This window comes from Aristolochia californica, unplaced genomic scaffold (assembly GCF_029961685.1).
Source record: "Aristolochia californica isolate CCGP_79_NKW_82.1479 unplaced genomic scaffold, dmAriCali1.0.hap1 SCAF_1, whole genome shotgun sequence".
Taxonomy (NCBI): domain Eukaryota; kingdom Viridiplantae; phylum Streptophyta; class Magnoliopsida; order Piperales; family Aristolochiaceae; genus Aristolochia; species Aristolochia californica.
In genome coordinates this window covers 932,159-957,877 of record NW_027181770.1, presented here as the reverse complement: position 1 = coordinate 957,877, position 25,719 = coordinate 932,159, and the positions used below count along the sequence as shown (strand labels likewise).

At 38.6% G+C, this 25,719-nt stretch overlaps 4 protein-coding genes across 11 annotated transcripts in view; 2 read left to right on the top strand and 2 right to left on the bottom strand.

Annotated features, from left to right (window-relative positions):
• Positions 1–4,193, top strand: part of LOC137959823 (DNA mismatch repair protein MSH1, mitochondrial) — a 34,621-nt gene extending 30,428 nt beyond the window's left edge. For all 4 annotated transcript variants that reach the window (XM_068807236.1, XM_068807312.1, XM_068807467.1 and 1 more), the window contains 7 exons: positions 38–244; positions 533–789; positions 868–1,011; positions 1,881–1,938; positions 2,095–2,394; positions 2,670–3,398; positions 3,705–4,193. In XM_068807236.1, coding sequence (XP_068663337.1) covers positions 38–244; positions 533–789; positions 868–1,011; positions 1,881–1,938; positions 2,095–2,394; positions 2,670–3,398; positions 3,705–3,935 — 1,926 coding nt within the window. In that variant the 3' untranslated portion in view covers positions 3,936–4,193. The remainder of the gene's footprint in view (positions 1–37; positions 245–532; positions 790–867; positions 1,012–1,880; positions 1,939–2,094; positions 2,395–2,669; positions 3,399–3,704) is intronic.
• A 3,511-nt stretch (positions 4,194–7,704) lies between these two features.
• On the top strand, positions 7,705–14,628 carry LOC137959501 (uncharacterized). Of its 5 annotated transcripts, none has more exons than XM_068806910.1 (8): positions 7,705–7,965; positions 9,023–9,093; positions 9,840–9,921; positions 10,045–10,191; positions 10,798–10,874; positions 10,991–12,889; positions 13,423–13,561; positions 13,644–14,628. In XM_068806910.1, the coding sequence occupies exons 4-8, from the start codon at positions 10,053–10,055 to the stop codon at positions 14,348–14,350; spliced, it is 2,961 nt and encodes a 986-aa protein (XP_068663011.1). In that variant the 5' UTR covers positions 7,705–7,965; positions 9,023–9,093; positions 9,840–9,921; positions 10,045–10,052; the 3' UTR covers positions 14,351–14,628. The 5 variants fall into 5 exon arrangements, with proteins under 5 accessions (XP_068663011.1, XP_068663140.1, XP_068663095.1 ...); XM_068806994.1 differs by lacking the exon at positions 7,705–7,965 and adding an exon at positions 8,393–8,730; XM_068806874.1 differs by lacking the exon at positions 7,705–7,965 and adding an exon at positions 8,393–8,730 and having other exon boundaries at positions 8,826–9,093.
• A 682-nt stretch (positions 14,629–15,310) lies between these two features.
• On the bottom strand, positions 15,311–21,036 carry LOC137955063 (tetraspanin-20-like). The gene is made up of 6 exons (XM_068801937.1): positions 20,465–21,036; positions 20,082–20,181; positions 19,888–19,968; positions 19,691–19,795; positions 16,683–16,889; positions 15,311–15,811 (listed from the first exon to the last, which is right to left on the bottom strand). The coding sequence occupies exons 1-6, from the start codon at positions 20,788–20,790 to the stop codon at positions 15,725–15,727; spliced, it is 906 nt and encodes a 301-aa protein (XP_068658038.1). The 5' UTR covers positions 20,791–21,036; the 3' UTR covers positions 15,311–15,724.
• Positions 21,037–22,052: 1,016 nt separating this feature from the next.
• On the bottom strand, positions 22,053–24,191 carry LOC137960942 (pentatricopeptide repeat-containing protein At4g21300-like). The gene has a single exon (XM_068808326.1). It carries the CDS (start codon positions 24,189–24,191, stop codon positions 22,053–22,055), a length of 2,139 nt encoding a protein of 712 aa, XP_068664427.1.
• Between the last annotated feature and the right edge of the window lie 1,528 nt (positions 24,192–25,719).

Genomic DNA, 25,719 nt, shown 5'->3' with positions numbered 1-25,719 from the left:
GCAAATGCTTAATGTTTTACCTTTCTTTTTTCTCTAGGTAACTGAGTGTGAAATGATTTCACACAGAGTAAGCCAAATGATACATCTGGATGGCGAAACTGATCAAGAAATAAACTCCATTTCAATTATACCTGATGAATTTTTTGAGGATACGGAGTCTTCATGGAAAGGACGTGTGAAGAGAATCCATGCAGAAAAAGCTTTTGCGGAGGTGGACAGTGCTGCTGGAGATATTGCTAAAGCAGTATGTTGCAAACTCCTAGTCATCTACAGCTGCTGGAGATATTGCTAGATTATCTTGGGGAGGCTATCCCCTTTTGATGTATTTATCATAGTTATGCAATAAAAGTCACTGACCATTTAAAAAAAAAAATCTACTGCTAGATTGCTTTTGATATTTCACCAGGATCATATCCAGTACTCCTATTTGTGTTCATTTTGTCTTAAATTGAGCTGCTAATCACATTGTTGAGAGAGGACAGAGGGTAAAGAATCTACTAGAGCTTTAACAGGTGCTTCCTTATTCCACCAGGTTACTGAGGATTTCCTTCCTATAGTTTCAAGGGTAAAAGCTGTCATATCTACACTTGGTGGGCCAAAAGGTGAAATATCTTATGCAAGGGAGCATGAGGCTGTTTGGTTTAAAGGAAAGCGCTTTGCACCATCTGTGTGGTCCGGAGCCCCTGGGGAGGAGCAGATCAAACAGCTTAAACCTGCAACTGATTCAAAAGGGAGAAAGGTTGGGGAGGAATGGTTCACCACTAGCAAGGTGGAGGATGCCTTAAGCAGGTGAGTTTAGTATATTGACAGATGAAAGCTAATTCGTTGGTCATTTGTCTAAATTGCATAACCTTTTCATCTCGTTAGGTACCATGAAGCATGTGATAGAGCAAAGTCTGATGTTCTAGAGCTGCTTAGAGGACTTTCTGCTGAACTGCAGTCCAAGACAAATATTCTTGTCTTTTCTTCCATGTTGATCATCATTGCAAAGGCACTATTCTCTCATGTGAGGTAGAGTTTGTAGATCACCACTGTGGAATGAACAAGTGTTTCTCTTTTTCAATTCAATTTTCTGTGTAACTAATTTGGAGTATAGGTAGCGTCAAGTTCCAGAACTATGTTGCAGTAATTCTCTCTGTCAATATTTTTATTGTCAATGAATTATCGTACCTTTTGGTGACAAGTATGGCCCAAACTGCCTATACATAGGTTGTCGGGAATTTTACTATTGAAAGGCACCTTGTTCACAAGGATCAAATTTTCTCTCTTTTATCTCTCTTTTTGTTGTACTTACTTTGTATTTCTTACCTCCTGGAATATATCTAAATCGTTTTCCTTTTCATTTAGTTTATTACATTCAATAATGGGTAAATTTTAAACACATCCCTCTTCGATGTTGTATTTTCGTATGCAGTCTCTTAGATGTTTTATGTCCCAACCCCCTCCCCCCCACACACACCCACACACCCACACCCACACACACCCACCCACCCACCACCACCACCACTCAATCCCACACACCTTCACTGAATACGAAGGGCCATCCTTCCCTCCTCTTTTCTCTGCAGGAAGTTGGACACCCTCCCCCTTTCTCTAATTAAAGCCAAAAAATTTATATTTTTCATTTTTTTTAATTTTGTGCAATGTAGTCTTAATAAATTTATAACTTTTTCAGTTAGGATAATTAACAGCAAGGCTACATTTGTCTGTTCATTTTTAGACATGAGGTCCTGTTTGGATATACAACATTTAATAGTGTCATTTTGAAGATTTAACTCTTGAATACAATATGTATGTTCTTCCAGTTCAAGGGAACCTCTTTCTCTGTAGTGCCACTTAACCACTCATTCTCTCTGAGTTTTGTCTGCTCTTACTTGCAGTGAAGGTAGGAGGAGGAAATGGGTCCTTCCAACCCTTGTTGAGTTTCACAGACTTGAGGTATTACTTGTTGACTTGAGATTGAATACTGACAATTAGATGCCCTTATCAAATTTCAAGGAATAAAAAAAAGCCATTAACTTTCATTTCCCTTCAACTGTGTTCTTGCCCTTGCTTTCTTGCTCCTAACATTCAGTCTTTTTATATTTCTTACAGGAGAAAGAATCATCTGAAGATACCCACAAGATGGAGATAGCCGGTTTATCTCCTTACTGGCTTGATGGTGTGCAGAGCAATGCTGTAAGGAATACTATAAAGATGCAATCTTTGTTTCTTCTTACAGGGCCTAACGGTGGTGGCAAATCAAGCATTCTTCGGTCTATATGTGCCGCAGCATTACTAGGGATTTGTGGGTTAATGGTGCCGGCAGAGTCGGCTGTCATTCCTCATTTTGACTCAATTATGCTCCACATGAAATCTTATGATAGTCCAGCTGATGGTAAAAGCTCATTCCAGGTACATCTTTGTTTTCTTTGTATCAATTTCTTCTCTGCCCTTACTCTACCACAGCCTGACAACACATACAAAAGCCAGAAGTGGAAAAGAAGCTGAAAATGAATCACCCCTGTATTGCAGATTGCAAGATGCTTTAGTTTACTTTGTAGAATAGGCTACTTACAAGATTGTGATGGTTTCGTGTATGAGAACTACACAATCTTTTTCCTACTTATTTCTTCGATTTACTAATGGCTGCTCCTAACACAACCATTTTGTGGCATGATTTTTATCAGATTGAAATGTCAGAGATTCGTTCCATAGTCACCAGTGCAACACCTAGAAGCCTTGTTCTCATGGATGAAATCTGTAGGGGCACGGAGATGATGAAAGGCACATGCATAGCTGGTAGCATAATTGAAGCTCTAGATGCTATTGGTTGTCTTGGTGTTGTCTCAACCCACTTGCACGGAATTTTTGACTTACCATTGCAGACAAAAAGAACAGTGCATAAGGCAATGGGAACAGAGGTAGTTGATGGTCACACTGAACCCACATGGATATTGATTGATGGAATCTGTAGAGAAAGCCTGGCATTTGAAACAGCCCTAAAGGAAGGGATTCCTGAAAAATTAATAAGAAGAGCAGAAGAACTCTATGGTTCAATTAATAAAAAGCATTTGTATTCAGAACAGATGAATGACAGAATCGAGCAGCTGTGCCCTGATTCTAGTGTGGATAATCTTGATGAAGTTACCGACTCATCTAGAAGGATTTATGTGAAACCTGTATCTTCTGGGCAGGACGAATCAAATCACACAGATGTACTGAAAGAAGTGGAAAGTGCTGTTACCATGATATGCCAGAAGAGGTTGATTGAGCTTTACAAACAGGAGAATATGGCAGAACTTGTGGAGGTCAGTTGTGTGACAATAGGGGCAAGGGAGCAGCCACCTCCCTCAACAGTTGGGGTTTCATGTGTCTATGTGATTTTTAGACCCGATAAGAATTTATACATTGGGCAGGTACCTGTTTCTTGAGCCCTTTGTTGGTCTTTTTAATGTGTGCATCTATTTCATTATACAGAAAGAAGTGCTTTCATTTAGTTGTTACTGTTGGAGGTCCCGGCACAGCATCAGGGTTCCCGTATTTACCTATTGGATGCATCCAGTTCAACTTGCTTGGTGCCATGGACCTTGCGTGCCTCCCAATTCTTGTTGACAGATGTCCTTTTATCTTTTTTCTCTCCTTTTCGTTTTACATCTTTGTCTTTGGCCCTTTTGTTTGTAAAAGAGCATTTATTGAAAACTTTTCCCTCACTCTTGGTGCAGACAGATGATCTTTTGGGACGAGTGCGGGCTCACCGTTCAAAGGAAGGTATGCAAAATGTTAAGTTTCTCTATTTTACTGTCCCAGGAAAGAGCATAGCTAGTGAGCTTGAGACCCTCCTCATCAATCAACTCTCTTCTGAAGGATTCCGCCTTGTCAATAAGGCTGATGGTAAGCATCGAAACTTTGGGTCATCTAACTTATTGTTGGGAGGTGTAACCTTGCACCAATGAGACTGCAAGACCCTCAATAGGGACTGCAGTCTTGGGCTATGTAATTATGTAATTTGAGGGTAGTGTTAGTCTCTGGGAGCTTCCTCAATTTTGATCCTGATGGTGCCTTCTCCAGTTTTGTATATACCGATGGGAATGCCCTCTTATTCTCATCTATTTATCACAGGGAGAAGCTTTTTGTATGTCAATTTGTTAACTAGTTGTAATGCTGCATGCATGTCAATGGAATACAAATCGAGAACCAGTTTCTGTCCTCCAGTACCTGAAGATGTTCACTGAACAGATTTCGATCAGGGTCTTGCTTGAAACGAAAATTTGACGCATATCTTATTTTTTATGACAATGCAGTTTTTTCTCTCTTTTCTAATCTAGCATGAGACTTGGTCACTGGATTCTCAGCTTTGAGAGGAACTAATTTTTAAGTCCTGGAGTCCTTTTCCAATATATAGGTATTAATTCACAGAACTAAAACCTCACATGGGGACTTTCTGTGGAAAAGTAAAAAAAATTGGAATAAATTATATGAATTGCTATTGTAATATGATTCAGTTAGTTATCTTGTGTAATCTGGAGACAATAAACTTGAAGCCTATGTAGAACAACTCATACAGTTTCCATGGTCGTCTCCGCTTGTGGTTTGATACAAAATGATGTGAAGAAGGATCATGTCTGTTCTACCCATGGTTGACAAACTGCGATGTGTAGCATTAAGACTTTGTGCTGATTTCTGCTTTTCACTCAAGTGTGTTTTACAGTATCCATTAAGGTAAACCATGCTTGAAGGCCGCGTTACCGTTTGGATCCTAGTTCAACCATCCAAATCAGGCTCGTTGCACATGCCACCATTACTTTTCCTCTATCAAAAAAGAACCCGAGAAGCACTTTTAACTTTATTCTGAGCTTTTCAGGATCATTACAGTTAAACTACTCCAAATAATCTGACTTTGATGAGCAATCGTTTCCCATTTTGGTTGTTGCGACGACACCCTCAGCACAATATCTGTCACATCTTACCAAAAAATGAATTACAATATGCCTACGTGAACAATAAAGACCGCAAATATACAACAGGTGTTTGTGAATCCGTTGTTTTTCTCACGAAAGCAAATTCTGAGGATGGAAAAGTAAACAACAGTCTCTTGCACCCAAGAATTGAATATGACACCAGACCAAGGCATTAAGTCAGTGAAATCCCATTTTTTTATTCTATAAGGTACAACCGATTAGAAAAGGCCGAGATTTTTTCTTCTGGTAAGAGAACAGATATGGGTACCCGTGAAGATGACATTAGGTTAAAGAGATCATTTCTGGGGCAAATATGAAGCCATTTTTGTACTCTCGAGTCCTGATCATATCCATCACAGTCATGGCGTGTAGTAATAGAATCTATAGCTACTAGTTTTAGGTTTCATTTGATGTGTTAATCCTGACAAATGACTAGATTAGTCTGTGTCAACCACCGCAGTCTTGTGATTTTGACACAGTGATACCCTCGGTTGCCAGTCATAAATTATAATAGTAATTATTTAAGTAAATACTTTTGCTGTGGCCAACCAAACGGAGTGATGAGGTTGATCAATCAAAGGCACTGTCCAGAACTGAAGCCACTGAAATCTGCAGAGTCATGTCGTGCAAGTAACAGATCCATTACTAACAGTTTTAAGTTTCTCTTGATGTGATAATCTGACAAATGACTAGATTAGTTGGTGCCAACCGATCGCCTTCAGAAATGTGTTCCTGGATAATAAAGCATACTTAGCTAAGCAATACTTTTGCTATAAGAGAGAAGAAGCATGTTCCGCCTCCTCTACTCCCGTTAAGCTCACCGCACTAAAGACGGAATGAATAATCATTATCCGTCTCCTTAATCCCTAAGATCTCGCAAAAATAGTCCCTTGTGTCGATAAACAATCCTACTGTTAGCTGTTCATCCTCGTTTCTTTAATTATTTGTCCTCGCAGAAGTGACAGGAAGAGGGAAGCAGTGATGCCTCCATAAAATTTCTGCAGTCGTCAACGGTAAAGAAAAAACAGAGGATGGAGCCATGGGCCAAATATTGCTCAAGGCCAGTCGACTTTTGAGACAGATGTGAAGGGCGTTTCCTTTTGAAGACAAGTACGACGAAAATGTTATCGTGAATGAGATTTATAGAAAGAGTTAAATGGCGTGTTCCCAGAGAATCCACTGCTGCTTACTGACAAAAGAAAAGCTGTGAGCTCAGCTACTTGTATAGGTAGGAAGAAAAACGAGTTTAGATCGCCGACGATATCCGGAGAGTGGCAGAAGGAGACGGTTTTTGGCATTCGATCCTTGATTTATGCTCAGTTTGTTTACCTATTGTCGCTCTCTTGCATGATCATGATACATTTTTTTCTCCTCGTTTCTCGCTTTCCCCTTGGCTCGCAGTGCCTGGTCGATTGTAGCGAAGCAGCAAAGCAATGTCAATCTGCCGCTGGTCGTTGGTAAGAATGATAGAGTAGCGATCGGCGAGGCTTGATCAGGATTTGCGTTTCCTGTAGCGGATCTGATCCTGTCTGACAAACAACAGAGGCATCGGCATTAATTTAGCAAATCATCGTTCCAAAGCATTAGGTGATTTCACTCGTGACGACTGCAAAATTACAATCATTTCCACAGTGAAGATGATAAATTTCAAGTAAAAAAAGCCGAGTACGCATTTTGAATTAGTGATTGATGTCACTCATCAGTGTGCTTCTGCCATCCATGAAAGCAGCAGCCAACAATTATACCGTAATTAAGCCATGAGAAGCATTTTGATTTTTGAATTTTAACTGCGGATTCTATATTTTTGGATCCAGGCCAACGCATAAGGATGACAAAAGATGTGGAAAAGAAGAGTCATGGACTTCCTTAAATGCTATGCGCGTTATTGACGACGGCTTCGGTTCCATGTGAGTTGGCGACTGCTCCTCTCCTCAAATAAATGCGTTATGCGACTGAACACACAATCTTATAATTCTCATGCACAATTCACCTTCTAATCTGTCAAATTTACCCAAAATTAATTGTAATCCATCTAGCTATGTGTTTCCTGAAATCTTCTTCTTCAGACTAAAACCAACGACTCACCAGGGTTCTCACAAGCACCAAACTTGAGCAGGAACTGGTTGAAGATGGACAAAAACATTTTTTACCAAAAAAGATACTGAAAAAAGAAACGACGGTGCTTCACAGTTCACAATCCAGCGTTATGAGTGATAGCTCCCTTTTCTACTTCTCCCTTTCGCCTCGCCTCGTACCTTTTTCTTTTCAAATCTAACCTCTAAGATTATTAGAACTGGAACCACTCCATTAAAATAAACTCCCAACAAACCCTCACAAAAAAAAAATATCATGTAGGCCACCTGGTTTGAGGGTTCATTGTGTGTTTGGACTTCGGAGATCGGAAACACCGTACGGCTCACGAGAAAGGAAGACGCGTTTGGCATGTGCGCCCACATTTGCGTGTGACGCCCGAGAATCTCAAATCCGGAAGAAATTTGGAAAGTTAATACTTAACTATCTATTTTTCTGTCCGACGTCACCGTTATTTTTAAGTGGGACCTACCTGCTCTGTACCCGAAACAAGTCACGGACAGGGCAGGATGGCGCCAGGTGTCATGACCCGGCTGTCGTCCGATTAAATAAAAATAAAATATTTTTATTTTTTATTTAGATAAATTTGAATAAGTTATTATGAATTTATGATTGCGCTTTATTTCTAATATCTACTTGTCCTCTATCGCTCACAAGTCAAATTTAACTTTTTTTTTCTGCGAGCCTTAACTCTGCTTGCAGTGCAACCAAGCCGTTCCCGGATGGAGCGGAACGAATAAAAATCTTTCACGTTCGCCGTCGTCGGTGGAGTCTGGCGGGAGAGAAGATCAGAGATTCAGAAGAACGATCTCTTTCATTTTGCAGTTGGGATTGGAGCGTCGACGACAAATAGGGGACCGAAGTCCGATAAAGACGTCCACTGCGGGTATCTCCGACCAAATTCCGGTCTATGGATGCAGAGACAACGTGTAATGTAAGATCTTGCGGGAGAACATGATTCTTTTTTCTTTTTCTTTTTGGGGTTTTTTTTCGTGTGAGTGGTTCTTATCTTACAGTGGTTTTTTGCCTGGTTTCCTTTTTGTACGTCTCTCTTTTCTCATAAAATGCTCCTTTTTGTACGGGATTGAGATTCTTCTGCCTTTTTTGCTTTTCTTTTTTTTTTAGATTTTTCTACTGCTGAAATAGCTGCAGCTTTAGGCAGTGATTTTGAATTTAGATTCCTTTTTCCGCTGGTTTTACTTCTTTTAGATTTGAAGGCTTCGGTTGTGCTGCATTTTTTTAGAAGTAGACGTTTTTGTTGCATTTTGTCACTTTTTGGTTTCTATATTGGTACCGAGAAGCTTTTTGTACAATGTGTGGTTTAACCTTTTATTTTTTTCCCTGGTTTCTCTTACTTAAAACCATCGGTTTAGCTTTCGATTCAGCTTTGGAGTTGCATACTAGTTTATGCCAGCGTCACTCCTTTGCAAGTGGCATCTTTTCATCGTGTTGTTTCCTGGATTATATGAATGTCAGATTGATGGAATGTGGTGTTTTTCCGATTCTGATCCAATTTTCATAGGTGTGAGTGTGTGTCCATAGGGGTCGACTGTTACTTTATAGGTCCGACTGTTACTTTTGAGCATCTTTAAGTCTTTTTACTTCAACATTAGGACTTTTATTGGCGGTTGCTCTGATGTGCTGCCCGCATGTTGCAGCAATCCCTATTCCCCTATCTTAAGTCTTGCAGCTTTTCAGGGTACTTTCCATCTAGATTCTTTCTTATGAGTTGTTTTACTCGTTATTTCTTGCGTTCCTTTCTACTGTTTCTGATGGCTCTTCTGCGATGGCCAGTGCCTTTTGGGGCTTTTATGTCGTCGGTTTGCCTCGAACATTAGATCTTGCCTCTTGATCTGAGAGTTATGGTCTAGTGATGTGATCTTGAAGTGCCATTTGAGGTCTTTCTTACAGTAGGCGTGTATCTTAATTCTTGCTCTAAATTCAGCATTTTGACAAAGAAATCTGTCCGGCCGTATTTTCTCCTGCTACAGTGTTTTTGAAGCTCTTCGGTGGTAAAGCTCTGTAATCCGCTGCATTTTGCGCTTCGAACGCCAGGTGGAAGGTTAGAATTAACAGGAGTAACTACAGTCTATAGAATTTCAGGAAAGTATCTAAGCCCTATGAAAGTTTGGTTGCTAGATCGTTTTTCGACCAGTTTTGCTAGTTTTTCTGCAGTTTGATTGAAAATTCGCCTTTTGGGGGAATATTTAAATTGTTTCTTTTATCGCATCTTTTTGGGGATTATTTTATCTCTATATGTTGGATTGAAAGGTTTATAATAATTGACTTCTTTTCATATCATGATGTATTTTCTTCCTTTGCTATGTTTTGTGTTTTTAGTGTTATTATTTTTCTTTTTTGATTAATACTATTTTTCCTAAAAATAAGCGGGTTTTGGTCATGTTTTTCCTTTTTATTTTTTGTTATTACTATTTTAATGAGTTTCCTTGCTTCCCTTCACTGAGAATCAAGTTGTAGGTTTCAAGCTGGCGAAGCTGTTATGTAGTATGGACCCCTGACATGATTTTTTTTTTTTTTTTTTAAATGGAAGAAGATGATTCCCAGATATGTTTTGTTGGGTTATCAGACGTGAGTTTGGCCTTTTACTTCAAGGTTTCTTTCGCTGGAATAGCACTTTTTTTTATCCAAGAAGCAAATTAGGTTTTAAAAGCCAAGTATTTGTCATGTGTAGTTTCCATCTGAAGAAAGATCGTTGTGTAAACTGTCTTGTTATGCCAATATTCCCTTTATAAGTGCATTTATCTTCAGCTAGATTAGCTTTCTTAGTGCCTTCCATCTCTATCTCAGGCTTGGTGCTTGATTTCAGCAACAAAATACTCATCATTTCCTCGTACATATGAGGATGAAGAAATGCTGCTGTGAAACTTTGGTAAGTGATAATGGCTGGGCTGGGTGGACTGTGTGGGAATTTCTTTTCCCCCTTTTAAAATCTACTCCCAATTCACATAGTCAAATTCTGACCAAGAGGAATTTTCACGATTTTCTTTTTCAGACAACGAGATGAATGAGTTTCAGAAAGGAAAGACACTCAACAGTGAGAAGCCATTCCCAGGATGCATGGGAAGAATGGTTAACCTTTTTGACTTGGGTGCAGGCATGGCTGGAAACAGGTTGCTAACAGAGAAAGCTCATCGAGATGGTATGCAGTTTTTTCTTAGTTTTCCTTTTTGAACGACTTTTGACATTCTCATCTCCAGTTCTAGATTGATCCAATCCCTCATTTTGCAAGTTTCACATTTCAAGAGAAACTAGGAATTGTGGAACAGGAACTCCTCATTGCAGTGTATTCACCTTTCATTTTGGCCCTATTTTATTTCTCATATTAGCTTCACAAGCAAATCTAGAAATGATTGCTCAACAGCCTTTTCCTTTATGTACTCCACTGTCTTGTTGTTCCCAGAAGCCAGGTTTCATGTTAACCATGTGAATGTCTTGCTTTCTGGTAACCACGGTTTTTTTTGAATATCCAAAAAAAATTCTCTGAAAGCTGAGAGCTGCAAATTTATTGCTTGTCTTTATGCTTTTGGCTTCTTCCTTTAGTGTTGCTTTTAAAATATATATATATATATATATATATATATTATTAAAAGTGGATCTCTCTCATTTTTTTCCTAAATTCCTTCTAATTCCATGTTAACTCATTTAGTATGTTTATCCAACTTCTCAGAGTATAATATTATTGGTAATATTATTAATTTTAGTCTTTCATAGTTCACAAGAAGCATATTATGATATCATGTAACAGGTTCTCCACATTCAAGGGCCAGGCTTGAATCAACAAAGGTGTTTGATTCCATTGGAGATCATGTAGAAGACAAACTTGTATGCTTCTTCAACTATTGTGGTTGCTATCATAAGCTTGCAAAGCATATAGTTTATTAGTTAATCAACTGCAATTCTTATTCTGGCTTTGGATACACTTGCTGTAACTGTCACAGGTTGCTTGTGAATTTAAGAGAAGTCCTTCTAACAAGAAATCAAATGGAACACCCATGAAGATGCTTATAGCTCAAGAAATGTCTAAAGAACCAGGATCTAAGAGGAAGCCGCCCAGTGTTGTTGCAAGGTTGATGGGGCTTGATGCTTTGCCAGCTCAGCAACCAATGTTTATAGCAGAAGGGTGCCCACCTGAAGGATATTTAGCAATTGACTCTCCAGTGCCAGTTCAAATTCTGAAACATCAGCAAGAACAAAATGGCTTCCAGGAGAAGCAAATGCACCACAAGATTCGTCCTTCACAGACTTACGATCAAGGATCACCAGAGTATAAAGATGTCTATGAGGTCTGGCATCAATCATCAAGAAGCAGTCACACCAAAGATCAATTCCGTTATAAGGGAAGATGTAATGAGGACACAAATGAGAAAAAGATGGCTCTTGTTCGTCAAAAGTTTTTCGAAGCTAAGCGTCTGGCTACAGACGAGAAGCTACGGCAGTCCAAAGAGTTCCAAGATGCATTGGAGGTTCTTAGTTCAAACAGAGATTTATTTCTCAAATTTCTGCAGGAACCCAATTCACTGCTTTCAAAGAATTTGTATGAGTTGCAATCTATCCCTCCTCCTGAGACCAAGCGTATAACAGTGCTGAAGCCATCAAAATCTGTGGAGGCAAAGATTGGAAAACCGAAGAAGAAACAGCATCAGGGTCCTGAAGCAGATAAATTCAATGGAACCAAGCCTTTCTGGAGTACCACTAATGGTCATCCCAGAGTCGATCATTCTTCAACTCAGCCCACAAGGATAGTAGTCTTAAAGCCTAGTCCTGGAAAAGCCCATGATATCAAGGTGGTGACTTCTTCACCAACCTCATCACCAAGACTGTTGCATTGTAGAGATATTCAAGAATTTGAAATAGATGGGGCAAAAGGATCAAGAGAAATAGCCAAAGAGATCACGAGGCAGATGCAGGAAAATCTGAGCAGCAACCGTAGGGATGACCTTTTGTTATCTTCTGCTTTATCAAATGGATATGTGGGAGACGCGAGCTCGTTCAATAAATCGGAATGTGAGTATGTAGAGGAGGAAAATCTCATTGATTCTGAGAGTTTGACTCCAACTTCGAGACATTCTTGGGATTATGTTAACAGATATAGTGCCTTCTCATCCTCTTCCTTCAGCAGGGCATCCTATTCTCCAGAGTCAACAGTAAGCAGAGAAGCTAAAAAGCGGCTTTCAGAAAGGTGGGCCATGATGGCTTCAAATGGAAGTGGTCAAGAGCCACGACAAGTTTCCAGAAGCTCGAGTACATTAGGTGAGATGCTTGCTCTTCCTGAAACAAAGAAGATCATAACATCTGGTGAAAGGGATGAAGTTGGTATGCCTAACATTCCCTGCAGCCGATCATGTGGTGGAGAGCAAGAGCTTGGCTTGCCATCCTCTTGCTTATCAAGCAATGGAAGTAAGGATGAACATGTGGAGGGTTCTCCCAGGAATTTGTTAAGGTCAAAGTCTGTTCCTGTGTCTGCTACAACATATGAAAAGGTCAAGTTGAATATTGAAACGTCTGATTTAAGCAGCAAATCCATTATTTCAAAGGAAGTACCCAAACCAAAGAGTGGGAAGTCATCATTGAAGGTGAAAGTCTCAAGTTTATTCTTTTCTAGGAATAAGAAGCCGAATAAAGAGAAACCTTGCCCATCTACCTCAGCTGGAAGTCAGGGACGGCCTCAATCTAAAAACCTTATTATACCGGGATCCTCTGAAATGGCAGAGTCACAGGTTGAAACTAGAAATGCTGATATTGCAGGTTGTGTTGCTGGCCTTGCTTTAGAAAAAGGGCAGTCAATTGATCCAACTTCCTTCCAGGTGGAGTCAAAGCATGGTTTTCCTTCTTCTAAGGTATATTTCTATTCTTTTGTTAATTTTTCATTGTACCGGTGATTTAAATGTTTATTTTGATTGCATGCCAATGGGCACACTGACAAGCTGACTAAGGAGGGGTTGATCTCCAATACATCATGTTAGGGTCAACCCTTTCCTTAAGTCTGTTGTAAGTTGTTTGTTTGTACTCTGGTGGCTTCTTGGCCCTAATGAAATCACTTTTTCCAAAAAAAAAAAAAAAAAATTATCTTCATTTCTTTTTATACTATTTATACATGTTTGTTTTTGTCAAAAGAGGAAAAGATATTTGCTTTAAGTGCTATACACCTATGAATTGTCATGAATCACATGCATTTATTGCATTGGTGTCTTTTTTTTTTTTTTTGCGTGTACTAAGTGATAAACTTGTATTTGTTTGACCCCCCCCCCCCCCCCCCCAAAAAAAAAGGATGAGCATGCGCTTTCAAATCATATTAGATCTTCATGTTGGGCATTTTTGTCAATTCCCATTCTTTTTACTGATTTTGAGGGACTTGGAATGTTTTTCTCAGGGAATTGTACCACTAGCAAAGTCTGAGGCACCTGAACATTCAAGTGAGAACCAGGATCAGCCAAGTCCAATATCTATCTTAGATGCTCCTTTTGAAGATGATGTTACTTCCCCACAATCTTCTAGAAAGATTGCTCTTGGTAAGTTATTCATTATTGTACCAGAAGGTTTTATTTGTTCCCTTATTTTTATTAGTTTTGATATTCATCTGTTTTCAAACAGAACCATCTCACCACCATCGGCTCCTGAAAACATCTGATGCAACTGCTAGATCTCCTTTGATTGAATCAGTTACCCGTTCTTTGATATGGGATGAGGACACATTAGAGGCCCCTATCTTATCAAAACTTGAATCCTCTTCTCTGTCACTTCCCAAGGCGGAGGAGAAAGAACAAGAATGGTTTCTCTTTGTGCATATGTTACTTTCAGCTGCAGGATTGGATCAAGAGAGATCTGACATCGTCTCAAGGAAATGGTATTCAACGGAAAGGCCACTGGACCCATTGCTACTGGATAAGTGTGCTTCTTGGGGGGATGAGGAGCATGTTAGCCAGGCTAAATGTAGGCAGCAGAGATCAGAGAGAAAACTTCTGTTTGATTGTGTGAATGCTGCCTTAATGGAGATGGTAGCCTCTGTCACAGATGCAAGACCATGGGTGGTCACACCTCGTAAGAGGCTTCTACCTGGTGTGCCAGTTTGCGAGGGAGTCTGGGCCCATGTCAAAGAATGGTCTTCAGACGAGGGGAAAAATTGCTATGGGGAAACCGACCATAGTCTGATAGTGGAGAGAGTAGTGAGGCATGAGGTGGAGAGAAGGGAGTGGGTGGAACACATGAGGATGGAATTGGATGAAATTGGAGATAAGTTAGAGAAGGAAGTGCTGGCGGAGTTGGTAGATGAAGCTGTGGCAGAGTTGTCCTCTAATTGATTTTTTTTTTAAAGTTATTTTGATAATTGTGGCAATGAAAATGGACTGCCCCTATAATCCTTCACTAACAATTGCCATATCGATGTATCAGTTTGCCATTTCTTTATTAGCTGTTATTGTGAAAGATGCTGGGAATCGTTGTTAAGAAAGACTGTATTTTGCCTATCTGTATAGTGAACAGAAATCTTACACTGCATGTGATTTTTTTAAAATTTTATGGACCCTGAGATTCCACAGGTTGTACTTGAAAATATTTATCTAATGCAACTATTGGCCTGCGGTGTCTTGTTTTCTGATTTCCTGGACTATTAGGCTGTTAAGAGAACATGTTCTTGTATGAGATGCGTTCCCTTTCTTGAATTTAGGGTGCGAAGTTTGGTACACATGATTTCTGTTGTGTGGACAGTTACTATCTCGATCGAATAGTCTCAACTATCTTCATCCTTTTTGCTTTTATTTTGGGAAAATTTCAGTTACGTGGATAAAGACGACAATTATCAGACAGTAGACATACATAAGTCAACAAAAAAAAAAAAAAAAAAAAAAACGAAAAGAAAAGCTCGTAGCATGAAGGTAAGTCTACAAGAATGAGCTCACCGGGCAATTGTAGTTTTAACACCCTGAGCTTTTATTCGAGTGGAATAGAATGCCCACCAAAATCCTTCAGTTGTGCTTGTAAGCCAGCTAACGTCAGACAATGATAAGGTAACACTGCAAGAGTGCTAGTGCTGAGCTGAAATGAGCAATCCAATAATAGAGCAACCAATATTTGCTAAGGACTGCGGAAAGATTTTCACATAGTCGATCCAGCACTCCAATCTATGGTGTACGAGTCTGCTTAGCAAGATAACGATCTTATCAAGATGATAGGAACAGGTATTTTTGCAAACATTGACTCCCAATTCACTTCCTGAAATAAAATACCTTAATGTGAAGCCAGAATTAAGGGGCGAATCACAATGGATTTGACAATCTCATCAGAGATGAGAGGAGATTTGGCTGCATAAATTAAAACTTGTCACCAATTTGAAGTATATAGCCTTTGGCACGATGCCAATCACTTGCTGATGTTTTCTTCTGTTTTTTTTTTTTTTTTTTCAGTAAAAATTCTCTTGAGATGCATTTCTTTTCATCCGGCTGTTCCATTACACACCTTCACATAAAGGGAGCATGTACCTCTGCCAAAAGATGAAAAGAATGGAAAACACCCTGAACCACGTTATGGATGCCCAAACGAGAACTCTGGCACAAGCTTCGACAACTATACACGATCAGGTTTGTTCACACCAGACGAAAATGTAAGAAATAAAGAAAATAGCAAGCAATTAAAAGTACTTTATAGAAAAATACAATGCACAATCACGCCCACTTTCCTCACAAAATACAACAGCGCCGTTGATCCTCATTGCTGCTATTTGGCTCCACATGGTTGTGCATGAAATCGGCTGGGTTCAATCCATACTGCAAAATGCACAAATCAAAACCAACAGGTACAGAGTTAAGATTCAATTAGCTACATGTCCCTCCTTTCAAGAAGCGGTAGAAAATAGAAAACTGGGATCTCCACAAACAAAAAGCAAGTGTATTGATACTAGAGCCTCAAAGGCCAATACTACTGATACTTTCTGCTCCATAAGTAAGGTGGTCAAATAAGGGTTGTTAGACGACTAATTAAAAAATGAAATCCATCCATAATATATAAACATGCAAATAAACTAACTAGCTGCATTGCCTCATACGCTGAAATATCAAACTTGGAACACAACAAAAATTACATGGGAGATGCACTTTTCTTTTTGTCAGAAGATAAGAGAGGTATTGATATCGTCATGGCTCATGAATCCTGATAGAGAGAAGATGCCCCACATGGAATTGTGACATGCTGGCTGGCTGTTCGTCAAAACTCAATAAAACCAAAAGTTCATAAAAAAGAGGCACAAAATTGGCAGATAACATAGACATTGCAACGCATTCATTCATACTCAGGAACAAACATTATATTTGCAGTTACCATTAATTTCAATCGGTAATTAAAGAATATGGACATGAAATTCCATGTATGAGCAGAAAGGACAGATGATCTGAAATCTTGTTTAGAACCAAAGGTATCATGTCCAGGACATGTATTGCAGGACAGAATGTCTTTTCATTTGCAGGTAATTTAGCGATGGGGCAAAAAGAACAGACTTCTTCAAATCTCAGGACGGTATGCAAGGATATTTTGGAGAAGGGCAGGCATGATATATTAAGGAAATTTCAAAACTCTGAACCTAGCATGTTGGAAAGTTAGACATTTGATTACATCATCCATTCTCGATGGATAGAAGGTTACCTTTTCTCTCATCCTAGTGCTCCAAGTGTCGGAATGAATCCCTTTACTTTCAATTGAAGTTGAACCAGAGGGTTGACCACCTTGTGGGGTGAGAAATGGCTGTCTGTTTCCACCGCTCACTACAGCAAAATCATCATCACTGTCATAATCTGTTGTTCTGGTTGAAACCGTGCCTCTCAGGATCAGTGCCAACAGCAGAGACAATGCCTGCACAAAGGAGAAAGGTTTAATTTGCAGCTAATATGGTAAGAACAGAGTGAAAAAAAAAAAAAAAAAGAACAGGTCATATAGCAAATATAAGATTATGAAATGGATAGGAATTATCCACAGTTTATTGATAATATGCTAGAGATCATCACCATGATATCAGCTGAAGTCAAATCTTACTCTCTGATTAGATTTCCAGATCTCCAAGAAATAATATTCAGCTTCAAAAATAAAAACTACCATTTTTCGCAACAAAAAAATTCTTCTCTAGCAAGGGAGTCCACCACCTAATTGACTTTCTGAAGAGTATGCATCAATCTCAAACCAAGAAGCAATGTCCACTGTCTCATCATAATATTTAAGAAGTCGTCAAGGAGCAGATGAATGCTTAGAGAACCAGCTTATCCTTTGCAGTATTGCCCTCAACTATAAGTGGAAGTAACCCGGCTCACATCTTGTAAAAGGAACATATTAGGCATTGAAAAATCCAAGATGAATTGTCCAATACAGAAAGATCCAAATTGCTCCATTTAAAAAAAAAAAAAATAGCTCCTAAAAATTGATAAAACATTCTAAAGATACCCCAAGCAAAAGAAAAAGGGGGGAAAAAGACAAATAAAAAAATATCATACTTGTACCATTTCCGTCAAATATATTAGAGAAAGATAAAAAATGCAACTGGCCCTAGACTCATGATATGTAACATGAGGAGACTTTAAAATAGCAGTCTCAACAAAAATGGAGAAGCCCCAACATCAAGTTCAAGAATAGTTATAAATTGACAGACTAGGGCCTGATTGTTCCATCAAGCCCATATGACTCATCAGAAAAATATATGCCAAGTTGATAAGCACTTAATACCTTGACCTGATCAATTCACTTTTCAACCTAAACACTTTCACCATCTAATTAATTATATTTAAATAACCTATTGGCACAGACAAAATTAAGCCGTAGATAAGATAAGATTTGTCTATCTAACAACCATACTATAAGAGAAAAATGTAATGTAAGAAATTACCAAAATACCCTTGAACTGGTATTTTAACACATTTAAATTATCACTTTTCATTATCAATTTGGATATAATGGTATTGATCATGTGGATCCTCTAATTGGAGGCAAATTCAAGGGTACAAGAGGTTCACATCACTTATTAGTGCAGCACATATTGCTATAACAGATTGTTTAGTGAAGAAATATGCTTACAATAAGAAGCACCAACCTTGTTTTTATTGTATTCAAGCAAAAAAAATATTAAGCTTTCCATTAAATTAATAATTAGCTAACTGGCATAAGCACATAACTTCCCCCTCGCTCCTCTCCGACAAAAAATATATTTAGGTATGTATTTGATTTGGGCCGGAGAAAATCCGACACTACAAGGCCCAGTCAGCTTACCATGTTAATAATAAAAGCACCACATGGCAGGAGGATATAGAGCAAACTTATTTCTTAAAACAATCACCAAAAAAGAGGTTAGAGGGCTTTAAGTAGCACTAACACAGCATCTGTGCATGAATTGATCGGCTGGAGGAGACAAGAATTGCTAACATCATGTAGCTGCAATTGCCCACTAAAAAGTCCTTATGGATTAACCATCATTGAGGGTCCACATGGTAACCCCAAGCCAGCTGCTCGTGGGGTATGATTTCAGATAGTACACGTACCAGGCTTCTTGAGACCTCTTACCAGCAAAAGTTGAACTCTAAGACTGAAACAGCTTTGTTTGGGGTCTCTTTAAATGCAGAAGACCAGCTTTTCTAACAGGGTTATCAACCTATCATCACCACCACTTAGACACCACTCCTAATACCATTCTAGACAAAAAAAACTAGCTCTAGAAGTGGTTCATCTGAGCTGACCATAAAGTGATCTGCTAATTCTATTATTGGTGAAGAAGAGAACTAGCCATTTCCAGATAATTTCAATGTGAGACTAAATTTTACAAGTTCAAGAGTCACGAGTCCAACTACCAATTGTATTAGTGAGTAGAATACCTAAGCAATGAGTCAATAAAAGTTCATGAGGTACCCAAAAGATGAATACTAGAACAGTCAAAATCAATAAACTAAAATGTTGATTTTCAGTGAATTTTGGTGGATCCACAAAATAGTAAAGATTCAATCATTTCTAGATGTTACATGTTTCGATCAGATGAAACTGAATCAGAAGGCTAATATAAGACAAACCAGGTATCAATGGGCGTAGCCATTTTATCATAATCAGGTATAGAAAGGACCCAGATCCAATTTTTTTTTTTTTTTTTTTTTATCTTAGGCTAGCAGGATCAGAGGCAGCTGTTGACAGACTCTTCACCGGCACCTCAAGTTACAGGAGAAGCTTGAGGCTCAGAATCAGGTTACATTTCTTTTATCCTTCATAAAAGAAGTAGACGAGAGGCCTAATTCTAGAAAAAAGGTGCAACCTCCCGATGGAAGTTGACAAATCAAGGAAAAAATACAAGAGAAGTGTGAATTGCCAGAATCCATCACAATGGACGTACCCTTATCGGGCACTTGCATAACACTGTCAAGCTTTCTGTTAAACTAAAAGAGAAAGGAAACAAGGAAAGAAAATGTCAACTCAGATCGACCAAGTTCTCTCATTCAACAAAAGCCAAAGGCCTATAAAACTCTTAAAAGTTTTTATCCTTTTAAAGGGCAAAATAAGAATTAACAACAATACTGCATATTCACAAAAAAAAAAAAAAAACAACGTAGTACTGCAATATTGTTTTATTTCAGAAAGTTGAGTCTACTACATTATTTAATATTTGAAAACTGAGAGAAATTTGTTACCTGAATTATGATCAAAGCAATGCCAACCCATTGGCATATATCAATATTATCTTTCACAAATGCCCGAAGCCTGTCAAGTTCACCAGTAGGGTCATAAGGAATGTCCTGTTAGGCAGATCAAAAGTTCATATTTTGTTTAGCATATTCGACACCAGCATTTAAAAGAAAACCCTTGAGAAAACAATAAACAAACTCACCTCTGCCCAGTGCTTATCGAATATAAAAAAACCGACTAAAGAACCTTCCAGCAACATGAGCACAATCACTAAGAAAGTATACTGAAATTGAAACAGGCTAAGGAAAGGCTAATTGAAACTACAGTGATAAGAAAAAGCATACATAAAAAATTGAGTGATTTTTATTAAGACGATGAACCTCACAAGCAGGATACGAAACACAGACAACAGCCGTTCATTGCTTCGGCAGCAATATGACCAATAGAAGTGACTACGCACAATATGATACCAATTCCCATGAAAAAGTAGATGAACCTACAAGCGGCAAAGATAGAAATTGGTTAGGGTAACCAAAGCCATGAGCATGGCAAAAAATATATAAGTTTGATATTTTAGAAATACAAAAAAACGATAAATAGAAATTGTAGGACACAAATAAAACAGCAGACAAGCTTTTTTCCCAAAAAAACAAGCTTGCGGAAAATAACATGTAAAAGAAATATGGACGCTTCAAAAAAAATATATATATATAAATGTAAAATCTGACTCAAGGAAGCAAGAGCTGTGTGCTGAAAACGAAACAATACAGTAGGCCTACCATGGGGAAGAAAGCTTGTCAAAGTTAACACCGAGCCCGTCGTCCAATCCAGAAGCCATTGCAACACCCAGTTCCAACTGAAGGATGTCGTCGGGAATCCCAAAAAAGTCTGCATCCGCATGAAGGAGAGGTGAATTGTGCAAAAGAGGACCCGAATTCTGAGGCGACGGAGCTGCAGGGGTGTGCCCACCATGTTTTTTCCATTGGTTCAACATCCATACCGAGTAAATTATGAAGGACACTCCAATAAAAGTTTGAAGGAAGTTTAGAAATTTGAGATGGAACGCGAGAAAGCCCCGGCAACAGGAGCAATCACGCCTACTCATTTTCTCTGCTGTTCTTCCAAACCCAGATTCCACTCAACGAAGGTCCTAGCTAAGCCCTAACCTTTTCCCTCCATTAAAAAAACGTATTCAGCTGAAGAGAGAAAAGAGGACAAAACGATGGTTGTATATCTGCTTTTTATCGGATTTTTTCACTTTTTCTGAAAATCAAACCTTCAGAACCTGGAGATTTTGGGATTCAAGAAAACGAAGAAAAGCAACGCGTTCAATTGTTTTCCGCTCCTTTTCTCTCTCTTTCAAGTATTATCCTTTTTTAACAAATAAGAACAACCGTATTTTGCATGGCGACAACGACGAAGTTACGGATCCCCCAATGTGAGAATGTTGCGAAACAGCGACACTCGCAAACCGGAGGAAGAGTCCTGGACTGGACCGGACTCAAATCAAGCCAAATCCGAACTTTTGATTGGTTACGCCATGCCAACTTAATGTTACTCTCCTCGTTCATTTTACCTCTATTATGAGAGCGGTCCCTTGAGCATGCTTATGCATAAAGGAAGAAACTATGGAGCTAAGTACATATAAGCTTAGGTGGACGCAAGTTTAAATAAACCATCTTACTTGAATTGAATTACTTAAAAATTTATTTATTTATTTTTATTATCCCATTAATTCATAATTCATGTTTGTTTGATATTTTTCTTATTTTTAATAATTTGTATTAATAAAAATAAGATAATAATTGTTAGAAAATAGGCCAAAGCTTACACGACCAAGAAATATCCACAAAACCAAAAACAGCCAACACATCCAAAAGAGGTGAAAGATAAACCCCAAATCCACACACCAAAGAGAAGGTTCACATGACCACACAGTGATGGCATAGTGAGTCTCTTAAAAATAATATTGATATAATTAGTTTAAGTTTCAAAGGTATTATCGTCTCTTTTTTCTCTGTGAGCTAAATCGATAGAGTCTTAAAAATCAATAATATTATTGTCAATATAATGAAATAAATTGACATCTTTATAAATAAAGCCACTTATCTAAACAAGAAAAAGATGTCCAGCCTCCTTTCCCTCGAAATACAAAGCCTATAAGACTCTTAACTGATTTTGAGTGGAACTCATTCATTGTGAGAAAGGCCTTTACTCGAGAGCTAGTGGCACATTTTGCTTATATCAGTTCAGCTCTTTCCAAATCCAACGTCAAAATCTCTTCTCCATGGAAGGTCTTATATTTCTTTCTGAAGAAGACATCAAATATAGTTGCACAGGTGTGAAAATTCTCTTCGCTTCTCACAATCACGTCATCACCACACTCTGTCCTGCTTTCTTCATCATACTGCCAATATCAAAGATTTCCCTGACCCTTGATGCCTCATCCCACTTTCCTCCTGAGGCAAATACATTCGCAACAGTCGTATAGTATCCACAATTATCAGGTTCTAAAGTCATTAGTTTTTTACCTACATGCTCCCCAAGTTCTAAATTCATATTCATTTTACAAGCATTCAAAAAGGCTGCCCAAACCCCACTACAGACCATATCCTTGGGCATCCTTTCAATCAGCCAAAAAGCTTCTTCTAATCTCCCTGCACGCCCAAACATGTCAATCATACATGTGTAATGCTCCAACCCTGGCTTAATTCCATATTTTTTTATCATAAGCTCAAAGTATGCACACCCTTCTGAAACCATGCCAGAGTGACTACAGGAGGACAACAGAGAAATAAAGGTGATAAGGTTTGGTCTATGACCTTCCTTTTCCATCTCAGTAAAGAGTGAGCAGGCCTCGTCTCCAAGGCCATTCATTCCACATCCAGAAATGATCGCATTCCAAGAACTCTGATCTCTTATGGCATCCAACTGCTCAAATAGAAGCTGAGCTTTATCTATGGAACCACACTTTGAATAAGCATCAACAAGGGAATTGACGACTAATATATCCAAATTGAGCCCAAGTTTCAGCACAAATCCATGCATTAAGTCACCTTGAACTGATAAAGCAGAAAAAGCATGGATGACCGAGAGTACTGTTACTGCATCTGGTTTATGGAGGTTCTCCAACTGCATATCATGAAAGACATCTAATGCAACTAAGGGAAGACCATTCCTAATGAACCCACAAAGCATTGTGTTCCATGTTACCAAATTCTTGTAGGGCATTGAGTTGAAAAGAACTTCTGAGCTTTTTGTGCATCTACACAGCATGTACATGTCTATCACGGCATTGCTGACCATCAGGTACATATCAAAGCCGCTTTTTTTACAGTAGCCATGAAGTAACATGCCCATTTTTATAGACTTCAGTTCTCCACAAGATTGAAGTAATGTCACCAGAGTCACAGAATCTGGCACCACATTTTTGTAAAGCATTTTAAGGAAAAGATTCATGCACTTACATGCTAAGCCATTTAGATTATATCCAGAAATCAGTGCATTCCAGGTAGCTGTATTTGTTTTCTTCATGGAGCTGAATATCAAATTGGAGGCTTCAATATCGGAACACTTGCCATATGCATCAACCATGGCTGTACCTAAAACAACATCCATGCATAAATCAATACCACTTTTAATAATGAACCCATGGATTGACTGGATCATTCTTAAATCCATTAAGCTTGCATATGAAGGAATGAGATTAGCCATGGTGACTAGATCAGGTTTTAGGCATGAGTTGATGAGCATTTGGTGGAAAAGAAGAACCGCCTCATAATCATATCCATTTCGTGAGTAGCCAGCAATTAATGAGTTCCATGAAACCAAACTTCTGTCTGGCAACTCTTCTTCGAAGATGGCACGTGCATAATCAACTCTGCCACACTTGCAATACATATCAACGATCGAAGTCCCCACACAGAGGTCTCCCAAAATTCCCAAGCGGATTAAGTGGCCATGGATACTCTGCCCAAGATCGAAATCCGATGCTTGGCCACAAGCCATTAACAAACCCAAAAAAGTCACATGATTTGGAACGATACCTTTTACCTGCATGGATACAAATACATCAAATGTTTCAGTCCAATTCACGCCCCTTGCATAACCCATAATCATGGAATTCCACGACACTAAATCTCTGAAAAACATGTTGTCAAAAACCTGACGTGCTAGTTCTACTCTTCCCAAATTTATATACATTGAAATTAGCGAGTTAGCAACAGGAAGAACTGAATAAAACCCCTTCTGAACAATGTAGACATGAATCAACAACCCTTTGTCCAAGGAACGCAATTCACCGCAAGCCATGAGTGCCCGAGCAACCGAAGCATAATTTGGAGAAAAACCGGAATGTTGCATACGCTCAAGAGCCACCAAAACCTCTTCATGGAAACCACTAACCCCGAAACCCAGAATTAAAGAATCATACAAAAAGGAATCTTTAACAGGAATTTCGTCAAACGCTTTCCACGCATCGTCTATTTTACCGAACTTCCTGTACATCAGGACTAGAGAGTCTCCAACAGTCACCGAACTCTGAGACGCACGCTTTATAATCAATCCATGAATGTTCCTTCCCACTTGTGGGGTCGCAAAGCCAGCACTGGACCTGAGTAGCACAGAAAATGTTGAAGGCGTGGGCTGTGCCGCCGAAAGGAGGAGTTTCTTGAAGACGAGGAGGGCCTCCGAAAACTGATTCTTTCTCGTGAACTCTTTGATGAGAGAATTCCATGAGAAGATTTTTTGCTGAGGAACGCATTGCAGCAATGAAAAAGCAATTTTGGCAGAAATTTGACAAGATCAAAATAGAATAAGAGAAGAAGACTTCAAGAACGAAAACGCTTGTGATCGTTTGTGCAGCGAGAGAATCCGTCTACCATGACTAGGAAGGAACTCAAATGTACGGTACTCGAAGCCTAGAACCTTGGAGGGAAAAGTAACTAGACAATATACGAGAAATGCCTTAAATTACTGCAACTTCTGTTTCAAATTTATTTTTTTCTCACCCAGTCTCTGCATTATTATCTTGTCCTGTTCTCTTCAATAATGTATAGTAAAGCAAAAATGCCAAACTAAAATGGGCCTAAACCGTGTATTTGCTGATATGTGTCGGATTTTATTTTAGATATTGTCAAGATTTTCTGAAGATTATTTTGAGTTTCCGAGCGGCGAGATCGATTTTCGATCCTGATTTTCTGTTGGATACATAGAAGTTTAATATATAAATTAAAATAATACCCTTATATACGATAACATCCCCCTTCAAATTGATGATGATAAGTTAACCAACAATAATTTGCCCACGAAAAATTGAGTCATTACTTTGGTGAAGACATCGGATACTTGGAGATCCGAAGAAATATAAAAAAGAAATATCACCCGACTATCTAAGGTATCGCGGATAGAATGATAATCAACCTCAATGACCTTGGTGCATTCATGAAAAATAAGGTTGGTGGCAATCTGAATAACACTAATGTTATCATCATGTAAAGGGGTAGAAATAGTTTGAAAGAATTTAAACTTGCAAGATATAAGTGTATTATTATAAATTTGTATCTTATAAGGGCATTATTATAATTTTTGTCTTAAACTTTTACATCTATGTATTAAACATAAAATCTCAGGATTGAAAATCAATCTCTTGGTTTGGGAAATCAAAATAATCTTCAAAAAATCTTAATATGGTATCAAAGCTAGTTGGACATATCCCGCCTTCGAATCCCACGGGGAACAGGGGTTGGGTGGGTATGAGAGGTGGTTGGGGTCTACCTCTTTTGAGTAGATTACTTTTTGCACTTAAACTATTAGTATTTTAGATTAAACTATTAATATTTTAGATTACTTTGGCCAGCCTATTGACATACATGTATAACATATTCTTTGTGTATTTACTAATTATATTCTTACCACCCTTTTCCGTTTATAGCTGCAAAACAATTAAGACCGAGATTCAAATTATTGTCTGAAATGTTCGTCGTCTTCTTTGCATAGCGTCGCTGGCAATCACGATGGGAAGCGAATCACATCG